Source organism: Phaeoacremonium minimum, assembly GCF_000392275.1.
Source record: "Phaeoacremonium minimum UCRPA7 unplaced genomic scaffold PA7_03_scaffold_541, whole genome shotgun sequence".
Lineage (NCBI taxonomy): Eukaryota > Fungi > Ascomycota > Sordariomycetes > Togniniales > Togniniaceae > Phaeoacremonium > Phaeoacremonium minimum.
Genome location: NW_006921443.1, coordinates 720842 through 732877, shown reverse-complemented (window position 1 = coordinate 732877; position 12036 = coordinate 720842). Strand labels below are relative to the sequence as shown.

Below are 12036 nucleotides of genomic sequence, written 5' to 3'. Positions count from 1 at the left end.
ATTGCCGTGAATGCCAGCTCAGAAGCTTTGTTCTCGCTCCAAGGCCTTCATAGAGACGGGCCGATCCTTTCTCAACTTGGGCATATCTCGGTCAACCCGCAGAGGCTGACACGAGCCACGAAAGGCGACACTCAACCTCTTGTTCAATCGTTTGTACGATCACAAAAACTGACAGGGCTGTGAAAGATGAAACCTCCTTATGTTTCTCGTCTGAACGACTTCTTAGAGCTATGAATAGTTTCATTCTGACCAAGGAGAGATTGCAACGGGCCTGGGCGTCTTTCAAATGTCTATATAAACCTGGAGAGGTTACACGCAAAGTTCACGTCTTCAAACGTCCTTCAAAGTATCGAAGAAAAGTCTTTCAACTTGTTTCCGGATATCACCAAGTTTGGACCCAAAAAGTCCAAGTCCCGAACGACAAGGAGATCTGGGACGTCAGAGAGCCTAAGGAGGCTTGAGGAAGAGGGAGGCTTCATCGAAATGAAGTTCTCCCGCTTCTTTAGGTGGAAGAAGCCTGACTCTACGGATGAGGAGCAGCGACCGCGAAACATCATTGGTGGTCTCTACGCTGAAGAGGCGGCAAGGCGATATATCAACGCCGAAAATCAGGAGCAACGAGAAGCTGCGGAACGTCAAGTACGCTGCGAGGCCTGGTTGGTCGACGTCCTTAACTCACAAAGACGGGGAAGAAGCCCTTCGCCCCCGGAAGACGATCCCCGGCTCGATCCTCGACAGCACGTTGCTCAAGCCATATTGGCGCACCCTTCAAACCTTGGCGTTCCACGGGCAATCATGGCCGCAAGAAGGGAGAGGGAGAGAAAGGAGAGGGAGGCACAAGCCGTTCAGGCGAGCCCTCCAAGCCTTGGTGTGCCACGGGCAATCATGGCTGCGAGACGGGAGAGGCTGGCACGAGCTGCGGGCCATGCCTCTTCGGGGTCCAACGTTCAGTGGGTGCCGCACGATGGTAACTTGGTGAACACTGCCCTAGAGCGTGATCGGCGAGAGCACATCGACGCAGGGGGCCATGATCCCTACTATGTCTTCACGACCAACCCCTTGCACCCGTGGAAGAAAATGTATGGCCGTCCCGTCCCGCTTCAGAACCCCGAACTCCTCATGGTTCCTCCCCGCTCTGCTAGCAACGACAGATCCAGGAACAGGCCCGTTCAGGACGACATCGCTTGTGAAAAAAGGAGCCCAGAGTCAGCTGAAGCGCCCCTCCCTGCACCCGTGCCTCTGCCCTACGCTCCGAGCACAACAGACGGATCTTTGGCGATGCGCCTGGAAGCCTCCATCCGCTGCCTCGAAACCACGAACCAGTCCCCGGAACGCGCCGAGACGATCAACTCCGGAGACAGCTCAACAAGCAAGTTGCCCGACACGTGGGGGCCGCAAGAAGACAACCAGGAACCGGATGGGGGCCAGCCCCCAGACAAAACCAGGTCTGAACCGGACTCTCCACAGCTGGAGTTCCACGACGAAGACGGACCCGACAGCACACGTCTCAGACGGTCTGATGCGGTCAAACGCAAGCCTGGGCAGATGTGGCTTGAGCCCAACTGGCACGACGGGAAGAAGCAATAAGCGAGAGCAATCGCTTCAGCATCTACCCATTACCAGATCATCTCTGCGACAAAGGTAAGTCGAGTGAATTGTGTCTGAAAGGTAAGCACTCTCATTTTTCGCTTCTCTGAATGACAAGGTTTTCTTCCTTGTTTCCTTGTACTTACTCCCTTTCTGAACTTTTTCCTTCTCGTCCAAATGAGATTGTCTGGTACAATCTCGACCAAGACGCGAGTTTTTTCATATCATTATTTTCTTCTGATCACCACTCGAACATACCATATCAAAAATACAAAACAAAATTTTCGATGCTACAAAGTATCACAATTTTCCAAGAACATATCCATAAAGGTGAAATTTTTGCAATGCCATTAATCGTGATTACAGATAAAGATATACTAAAAGTATCATCATTGAACCAAATATGCACCAATGCTCCCAAAATCAAGCTTTCCCGAAGAATGTAATACGAGAGTAAATTATGCTATTCTCCAGAGCATTTACGCTTATGCCTTGAGGTTGAGGAGCTGGGTGATGCTGGCAACGGGGACAAGGCCACCAACAGTACCGAGAATACCGCTTAGGGGGCCAGTCAGCTGGTCACTCTCGCCTCCGGTCAGGGTACCAGTCAGGCCTATCGATATTAATTAGTAATTGTCTATTTTGAAGAAGTAGTGGTTGTACTCACTGTTGATGCCAACCAGAGATGTAACAGCGTTCAGGACAGAGCTAAGAATCTGAACGAGAGGAGTGAGGACGTTGGTGATATCGTCCAGGTCGCCGAGGCCGGTGATAGGAGCACCAGTCTGGCGGCGGAGGATATGGCTAAGACCGCAGAGAAGACCACCGTTGTTGCCCCCCGTGCCAGTACCGGTACCGCCAGTTCCAACAGTCGGAACGGCTGGGACCCCCGGAACCGTGACAGATGGAACAACTGGAACAGCTGGAGGGGCCAGAACACCAAGGATAGCTCCCAAGGGGGCAAGTGTAGTGTTCAGGTTGGTGAGATCGCTCACGATAGCTGGCAGGGCCTGCGTCAGCTGAGCCGGAGTGGTGATGGCGCTCACCGTGTTGGCTGTGATTTTATTAGTATTGGATTCCAAGAACCGTCTCAGATCTACTCACTGAGGGTATCGACCAGGTTCTCGACCTGACCACAGATGGTGGTCAGGCTGTCAACGCCACCAACGGTGCCCTGGCGGGCAGCGAGGGGAGTGGCGAGAGCGCCAGCGAAGAGGGCAACAGCAGCAGCGACGGCCTTCATTTTGAGTCTGTTTATATTACGCGAAAAGCGAAGTACTTGAAAGTGATATTAAATATTACGACTTGAGAAGTCGAAGCTGTTGCTTGAAGTGGATGCTGGAGTAAGACTGGTGAGCTGATGAGCAAAACATGATCCCAGAAAGGAAGATATCGACAGCTCTTATAGAAAATCCTCTGCCATGATATCGAGATAGACTTTCTGAAACTTGAGCCCGTCCTACGTAGAGGGCGTGTTTATGAGATAGCCTCATTGTTTTGACTGACTCGGCATGTCTCTCGGCCGCGCCCAACTATGAAACAGTATTAACAAGTTGACCAAACTCCAGAGCTAACCCCATAGTCCTTCATAGTACGCGGGGATCAAGGCTACAACCGCAGTAGTAGTCGATCACAATGAAGCTTAGAATGTTGCAGTCGCTGGCATCTGGCGAGACGTCATGGCTGTCAAACATACTTCACCGGACACCAGTGGCCCGTTAGTGGGTTGGACGGGTCAGAGGCAAGCCGCGAGACTTTGACCAGTAGCATCCCTAGGACAGGCTGGCAATGCTGTTGACAGGCCGAAATAAACTCAACAGTTAAACTAAAGCTCCCGTGTTGAGACAGACCCTGTGGGGTTTGGCATTCTTAAGCTTATTGTCACAACAAGAGCCGCTTCGCATAGGGCATGACGATCGGCAGCATGTCTTAGCCAGAACGTCGGTGGCGCACGTTTCCCGCCGCAGTCTCCTGTCAAACACTTGCCTACTTGGTAATGCAAAACAGGTGGCTCAACGTGTCGCAATGCTCCAACGGTATGGCGAGAAGAAAGGGGACAATGAAAAGGCAGGTGGGGCTTGCACCATGGGCACACCACGAATGACGCTGACGATCTCATCCCTTGAAGGGGCATGATCATCACTGACTTCACGTGGCCTAAATCCACGAAGAATGCACAAGGATGGTTTGTTGCTGCAGAAACACACGCGAACAAATGCTGTCAGTCCAAAATCATGATTCTGTTAGTCAAAGCCGTGTTAAATCTTGGGGCTCGTCGCGGAAGAGGCATGCGTCCGTAAGGACAAGCGATAAAATCCGTGATACTTGGTTTGAGTCAGAACCGTAGAGTGAGGCTGGGAGGCAAGAGCCGCAACTTGCCAGCCACAAGTTGACTTCGGGACCAGCACACTCAAAAGAACGTCTTTTGCCACCATCGTACCGTTTAACCACGATGCCACTCTTGAGACCCAGGGTGACAAGTTTCAGTCCCAGGCCGTTCCCGCCGGCAGTAAAACCCCGATTGAAGCAAGCTTTTTGGCGGCCTCAAGATCGCACCACACATGACCATCGTCAGCTTTGACGATGACCACGAACACTCGCCGAGGCGCTTGCACCCGGCTCATCGAGGTGTCCACGGGTGTTACCCAAGGTGGCAACATTATGGTGCAAGACCTGATAAGCTCCACCGTTGCGCACCATCTACGCTTTTGCCGTCATCTTGAGCGGAATAGCTTCCCGTCGATTAAGCTTTAGACCACCTCCCGTGCTGTTGAACTCTGAAGCAGGTCCATTATGACGCAGCTCTTCGACAGCATCGTATGTCTGGGTGGTGGTCTTGCTTGGACTAGAGAGTCGTTGGTTTCTCTCATGTTCAGCATACACACGCTCTCTCTTTGCTATGCAATGCTGTTGACCTCGCTGCCGTTTGTCCTAGGTTGCTATTCGAGGACTGATGACGATATGCGCATAATGGAGGAGAAGGCTATGATCAAGAAGCTCCGGCTAATCCAGGCTGCGAATGTCGTACCATGTCAAACCATTCGACAAACCGAGCTCATCCGCCACGGCGTTACCATAGCCAAATTGCCCTCCGCGGCATTACCAGATCCAGAAAAGGCTTCAACTTCTCGGCTGAGGCGAGCATTATGACACAGCTATGCTCACCAATGCCAAGAAGCACTCATTCTAGGGGGCTGGGCAGGGCTGAGAAAACTTGAGACAGCCGAAGCACAGCTTCAAGCGAGATCCGAGAGGGTTTTCTGAGGTGAGATATGAGGAGGCTGGGTAAGCGCAGAACACGAAACACATCGTAGCAACATGCGGTAGCATCGAGCTCGGCATCACGCACGCCACATCTGGGGAAAGCATTGTAGTGCCGGCTCCAGGAATTGCGCCAGTTGCGGGAGCGCACATAGTTGCGCAATCAGGCAGCCTAGCACACTCCGGGAATGGCGATGTCGTGAAGAAGGCTGTTGAGTGCTGACCACCTCGATGCACCATGTGCCCTCAGCCCTGTGCTGAGCCACAGGCCGTGGCCTACGCTGATTGGTTACCGAGAGTGGATATGCTCCCCCAGATGCCAAAACGGTAATCATCAATCACGTGTAACGTGGCTCAACCTCTTGCTGTCTCTCGTGCAGCGCAAACTCGCATATCGGAGCACTCGGCGCATTGAAGTAGCCTGATCCTCCCACATCGTAGCTGGGGCTTGTACGAGGCCGACTCTCGCCTCGGCTGGCATCCTTCATCCATGGGGCGTGATGCGATCTTCAGTAACCTACGCAATAAGGCAATGGGATATCGCTTGCGCTTACTAGACGCCGCCCTGTCCGTATTTTTGAAAGGTAGGTTATACGCCGGGGAAGGCCATCGGTACCCTATCTAAGAAGGAGAAGGAGGTGCTCAGCCTGGTTTCTAGCTTTCTGGAAGGCTTCTACAGGCGCGGATCTCTCCGGGTTATGCCTCCGATTAGGTAGTAAACTGCATTATACGAATGAAATCGGCCCAAGTTGCGTATTGGTCGCTGGAAATAGCCTAAGTCTTCCAAAAAGTCGAGCCTCTTCAGCCTTGGCGGACGAACGCCAGTGTTCCTCCAACAAGCCATGGCTGCTTATTTTAGATTTCAGCACCTGCGCAAGCCGGCCAATCAGTGAATATCGTACCCTACATCCAGCACTCAAGGTCAAGCAAACAGGCAGCTTAGAGATACCATCGAATTTGGTAATAGCTTCAACATAGTCAGTTGTAACATTTCACAGCCGCAGGCTCAGCTAAGATCCGCCGGTCCGTGATTGAAGAAGCCCACAGCAGGCAACACAACATGCTTACTCTATTCAAAGTGATCACGGATGAACGTTACTTTCAAGATGCCTAAGGGAACTAGATGCCCTACCGACAACAGCGCAATGTTTTGGATATAAAGATGGTCGCCCTTCTCGACTCAAGTCGTCTGTTGTTCTCATCATCATCATCATCAGCACAATCATCACAGTTCCAGATCTTCCAACATTTCAAACAACACTTCACTTCACACCATCTCCAAAATCAACTTACACTTTCACAATGAAGTTCGCTGCTGCTGCCACTGCCCTCTTCGCCGGCCTTGCTGCCGCTGCTCCCTCTGCTAAGGCTCGCCGCACCGACTACGTCGACCTCACCTTCTGGGCTGCTGCTGAGAACACCTTCACTGATGCCTTCCCCATCGACGGATCTAGCAAGACCGTCGACTCCGACCTTTCTTTCACCTACATCTCCAGCGATGGAGCCTACAACGTCAAGTGCGAGGCCCACGGCATCGACGGAAGCGTCACCTATGTCTACGGCTCTGCTGTAAGTCACACTGAGTCGGAGCCCCATTGTCACTGAGCAGTCTTACTAACATGATACCACAGCAAAACGTCCCCATTGGCCCTCCTCAGGTCCAGACCGAGGTCATCTGCAAATACTACTAAGCTGCCTCGCGGCCTCTTTCTTCTTTCTCACTTCAACACTCTGACTCTGGCATGAGCGGTTCGGTCTCGTCAACTCTGGAAACGGTGCATGCATCTCTGGGTTCCTTTTGTTCTATGCATCATGGGTTGGACTGGCATGTCCTAGAGAGGTCGGGGCGGCTCCCCATCGGTCGGAATTTGCATCGGATGGCGTTTTAGAAAGATCACACTCCTTCACTGTTGTTACACTCTTTTTGTGGGAACATCTAGACAGGCTCTCTATGCCACAAGAAAATGAAAAGCCTATTGCATTGTACTTGACAGGTCCGTTGCTTGTGACTTGCCGAACTCATACTACTTGAGCAGTTATCTGATCAGCTAATGAAAGTCATGGATTCCACAAATTTGAAGTGAGTATTGAAGAGTGGACTAATCTTCAGGGATCGAAGCCATGTTCTCAGGCGTTCAGAAGACTTTTCGTATTATCTTCAGCGTATTAAATGCCGACCTCAAAATTTGGCTATGATGAAAGTCGAGTACGAAGACACTGTACAATATGTTTCACAAACCAAAACTGGGCGATTCGATCGAGTAAGACTTGAAGCACGTAGGGCTGGGGCATTAGCTCCGGCCCCCGTGTAACATGTTTTCACTAGATAGGAGCAAACTAACTCACCGATATAGTACCGTGTCGTCTCGCAGCCTGACAAGCATCAACACACCAAGAACAGCCAAAATAGCCATGGTTTACTGCTGCATAACTTTCAACAAATTCTTGACTAAGCTACATGAGGCGCACCACATGCTGCATGGTTTCGCGGCCAACGCATCTACTGTTGAGAAGCCACCAGAACACGTAACGTGAGAAACACTGCTGTATTATGGTTCTCGACAAACATATGATAGACCTTACCGAGGCCTCCATAACTACGAGAATGTGATTGCAACTTTCCAAAAATCGTTTTCGCATTGTTTGATAATTAAACTGGCTTACATTAGAGGTTTGTCCTACAAGATGATTACTACCTCACTTCAACAGCCTAGCAGTAGAATGTATGGTCCCAAGTTGAGATAAATTTATAGATGTACAACTCTATGTATTGAAGTTATATCGATCTCCCAAAATCCACGAGGAGTTTGAAAAAGGGGTAACAAAAGCCCTCCAAAGAGGCCCTCGCGACAAGCACGTGACTTCAATGCTTCCAATGGCAACTAGAGCGTTTTCAGCCAGGCCAGGGTGCTTTAGCGCATGCAGGTAAGCTTTCCCCGCGCCCAACGCTAGCAATTGGCCTGCCCCATTCTTTGAACATCAAACGTCATGCATGGGCTACTACATGCTGGTCATCACTTGCCCTTCGCGGTCGTCGTCACGCCCACGCCAATTGACTCTCTACGGTGGTAGGCACGCTGGCGGACTACGGCCGTCTCGGTCCTTTCGCTCTTTCGATGTTGTTTGCTTCATTACAAAGCAACCGCGCGGTTCGGAACTGAATAGAAGTAGTAAAGCAGGAGCAGCTCGGTCTCCGAGCTTTTGAGGGTGATGAACGTCGGCGACTTACTTGACATCGTCAGATGACCACCGCTGACGACGATCAGAGGCCCCAGGGTCCAGATCCTGAAGCTCCCACTCCCAGCAATTTATCGCGTGCTGTAAGGGTTTGGCTCCTCAAAGTAGACCCATTAGTAAGTGCAATAGATGACGAGCTCTAAGGTGCCCTTTTGGGTGGCCGCGATGAGACAATCTGATGGGTAGCTACGGGCTAGACATACCAGAACTGCTCTGACAATCGAGCGCATCTGGTTGGTCACCACCTCGCCATGAATCAGCCCCAATGCCGCCCGGAGAGTACTGTGCAGTAGACTACCACCCTTTTTGCGGGGTAGGCACTCCCCCGAACAAAACATGATCTGATGTCTACTTTCTCCTCAATGAGACTTGCCCCTTGATATCAGGGGACCTACTCGCCCGTCCATTCCGCAACGGGCAAGACAGGTATCGTCATAGGACGCAGTGACTTGCGCCTTCGGTTTCCGCCGCGCCTCCCCGTGGACAGCCCAATGTGGCCCCAGTGAAATTCCCCTGAACATCCAATCCCGTAGCAGCCTCCAGCTCCTGTCATTGGTGAAGTCATGATGATCGCTTCCCTCCCTGAGATAAACCCTGAGACACGATGTCATTCTCATTGGCCCACCCCGACGGGAAGAGGTGTGGTGGTCACCAAGCCTGTGAAAGCAGCAGATGGGCAGAGAAAGTCCTCCTGAGGCATCATCGGCGGTTCTGGACTCAGCCCTGAGGGGTCTCATACATGCTTTCGCTACCTGTGCTCGTGTCGTGTAACTAAATATATACCCCGCTCGCCCTGTCTGTGAACCTTCTTCTTCTTCATCTTTCCTGCTCTCCATAATTTCCTGAGATAACCGTCAAGTTTCCTAAAATCAACATCGATAATACACAATCACGCATACATACGTGAAGAACAAGACAACTACAACCATGAATCGTGACGAGAGATCCAACTCTACCTCCTCCAATGAGTCTGCCGGCACGGCTCCCCGCCGCGCTTCGGGCACACTCTTCGCCTCGCTACACCAGCAGAAGCGTTCAGACGACCCTCGCTCGGTAGCGAGACGCCAGAGTATGAATGAACAGAGACCTCAGCCGGGCTTCATTGGCAAAATGTGGGAGAGGTAAGATTTCTCTCCCGTTATATATCATGTCTACCAATGAGATTGTACTAATGCTCTACGTAGCTGGGTTCGAGGCACGCCGAACGACGCGACTAAGAAATAGACGGTGATGCTCTGATCTGGGGAGAGAGCATTTCACTGCTCCAACGAATGACATTATGAGTCTGGATTGTTGTATGATACGGAGCTGAAGAACAGGTTAAGGATGGCTGGCGTTTTGTCATTGATGAGATATCATGATGTTATAAGACCTAAGATTGATAAAGAAAGAGTCATTGCTTTGTCTCCGAAGAAATCTGAGAATGTATCATGATGCACTCTCCTTGCACGTAACCGTGATAAACCAAAACAGAATACTTTACCTCGTCTTCGATCATCTGAATTGATGTTGAAATATGACCGTAGGCCTTGCCTAACACATAGTTAGCACTGGGTACACTGCAATAAACGTGACCAAAAAAAGATATTTAATACGTGGGAAGTGAGTGTTATAGATTTAGTCGCTCTAGGAAGTGATGTGCGTTTCTGTAAATCTGGGTGGAGGTTCACACGGATGATTGCGGTTTGCGGACAGTAAACCACGACGTAATGGTTCATATTAAGGGAGCAGTGCACCAGGAAACACCAGGAAACACCAGGAAAGGCCATCAGGATCAGGGATTCAGGGTCTCGTGGATACAAGTGCAGCAGTGAAGTTAGAAACGAAAGATTGTGCTATTAGAAGATTTGTTATGTGACCGTTCATGCTAATGAACCCGTTCAGAGAGCCGTGAATTCGTGAGATGTGTGTACGCATCCAGAAAGGGAGAATTGCTAGATGTTAACAATACCCATAACAACTTTTCCCCTTAACCGTCTAACCCCTGGCCCAATCCATCATGATATGGTTTATCATCGCATATGACTGTACGACGACACGGTAGCATCTTGGAAGTGCTGTGTTAATAGTGGGTATCGAGGTTTTAGATTCGGTGTTTCTCGCTTTCTATTTGGTCAATCGTGTTAGCGTCTTGAGCTGAAATCTGGTCGTAACGCGGCGTTCTTCATCTCACCAAGTCGAGAGTAGAGCATGTACAAAGCCATGCGGTTGCACTCCTCCGTGCCTGTGATTGTGACAAGACGCTCATTGCTGTTGTCTTGCGGCTCGTTGATCTTGATAACACTGCCACTGATCTGTCGGATCTCGTTGATCTTCTGGCCGCCCTTACCAATAATTGCGCCGACCATATCATTTGGAATATAAATCTGTTGGGTCAGAGGGGCACCTGCCATGGCGCCATGCATGGGCTGGGCTTGGGGACCGCCATGGGGCTGAGGGCCAACATGAGGTGCTTGATGGGGCTGCATCGGGGCAGCACCGTAGGCACCGCCGGTTTGCGCGCCGTAATGCATAGGCATAGCGGCGTTCGGCTGTGGAGTCTGCTGAGGATGGGCGCCATACGGCTGTGGAGCATATGGGTTTGGCGGGATGTGATGGGCTCGGGGGTCATGGCGACCATGTCTACCATAGTTCTCGCGGTTGCCATAGTTGCCACTGGCGGGCTGGGGCAGATAGGGGACAACTTGCATGCCGCCAGGGACGACACCAGCCGGGCCGCCGCTTCTGGTGGCATAAGCAGATGCTGCGGGGCCTCCAAACCGCTCATTAAGCTGCTCTAGAAGAGTACTGCCAACATAGTAGGTCGCAATGTGCACGGCGTCTGCGACGCCCATGACCACCAGCGATCGCTCTGTAGAAAGGGGTAGGCACGAGTCTGAAGCGTTCAGGCGAGCGCCTGACGCCTCCTGAATCTCCTTGATCCGGGCACCTCCCTTGCCAATGATAGACCCAATGAGAATGTGGGGAATCAGAAGACGAAGCGGGTAAGTCTTGGAGTGAGCGTTCGAGGTCTCAGACAGAGGCTCATTGTTCAGTGTGCGGATGATCAACCCAAAAGCCTGTACATTTTACATTAGTGCCATTGCAAACGGGAGCAATCCCAAGAAAAAGATCAATTTACCTTGGCGACAGCATCGACGTTGCCGCTGACGGTCAAGATGCGCTCAATAGCTCCTTTTTGGTAGTCGCTGACAGTGCACTTGGCCAGTGCCATCTGTCTGATCTTGGAAACATTCTCGCCACCCTTGCCAATGATGGTGGCAGCCTCGGGGCTGGTAATAACAGCTCGAATGTGGATCCATGCGGTCTCATCATGAGTGTTTGTGGGTTGTGCCTGGGTAGGAATTGCTGGGCCAGTGCTGGTGATGGGTTTCGTCTCAGAAACATCTGGCACTATGGTGTCTCCTTGCTCATCCTTTCCTTCCGCCTTGACCTTATCGCCATTGGTAGTTGTCTCGCCGTTTGCATCAGGTGCGGTGATAGGAGCAGCAGTGGCATGGCCGTTCTCTGCAGGCTGAGAGGTCTTAATCTCCTCGTCACTGCGAATGATCTTGTCGAGGGCTGGTCGCTTTGCCTCAGGTTGGTCGGCAGTACGAGAAGGAGAAGATGTCTCCTCGAGGGGACGCTTGGTGGACTGTGTAGTCTGGGGTGAGGCCGACATTTTTGCTGAATATCAAATCTGAATCTGGGGTTTCACTCTCAATGGTGTAGAGGGATGGTCGTTTGCGCACGGGGGTCGAGTTGAATTTTTTTTTTGAATTAATTGTTTCCTATCTACACCTTTGGGGTTTTCGAAAGGAAAACGTGCTGGTGTAGTGGCGGGTCGAACGAGCTTGCACAGGTCGGAATATCTGGGAAGGTCGAGGAAGGACCGATGAAGTGACGCGATAGAGGCCGCAAGGAATGTGGTAGATTAGATGGATGGTTGACTGGTACTGTAGAGAGTACGTG

The 12036-nt window shown here is 51.3% G+C and overlaps 3 protein-coding genes across 3 annotated transcripts; 1 reads left to right on the top strand and 2 right to left on the bottom strand.

Moving 5' to 3' along the window:
* Positions 1-2072: 2072 nt before the first annotated feature.
* Positions 2073-2830, bottom strand: UCRPA7_7713 (hypothetical protein; the record flags this gene model as incomplete). The annotated part of the gene is made up of 3 exons (XM_007920237.1): positions 2073-2200; positions 2255-2641; positions 2692-2830. The coding sequence occupies 3 exons, from the start codon at positions 2828-2830 to the stop codon at positions 2073-2075; spliced, it is 654 nt and encodes a 217-aa protein (XP_007918428.1).
* A 3320-nt stretch (positions 2831-6150) lies between these two features.
* UCRPA7_7712 (hypothetical protein) lies at positions 6151-6539 on the top strand (the record flags this gene model as incomplete). Its single annotated transcript, XM_007920236.1, has 2 exons — positions 6151-6417; positions 6480-6539. 2 exons carry the CDS (start codon positions 6151-6153, stop codon positions 6537-6539), a joined length of 327 nt encoding a protein of 108 aa, XP_007918427.1.
* A 3669-nt stretch (positions 6540-10208) lies between these two features.
* UCRPA7_7711 (putative poly -binding protein 3 protein) lies at positions 10209-11746 on the bottom strand (the record flags this gene model as incomplete). Its single annotated transcript, XM_007920235.1, has 2 exons — positions 10209-11144; positions 11207-11746. The coding sequence occupies 2 exons, from the start codon at positions 11744-11746 to the stop codon at positions 10209-10211; spliced, it is 1476 nt and encodes a 491-aa protein (XP_007918426.1).
* Between the last annotated feature and the right edge of the window lie 290 nt (positions 11747-12036).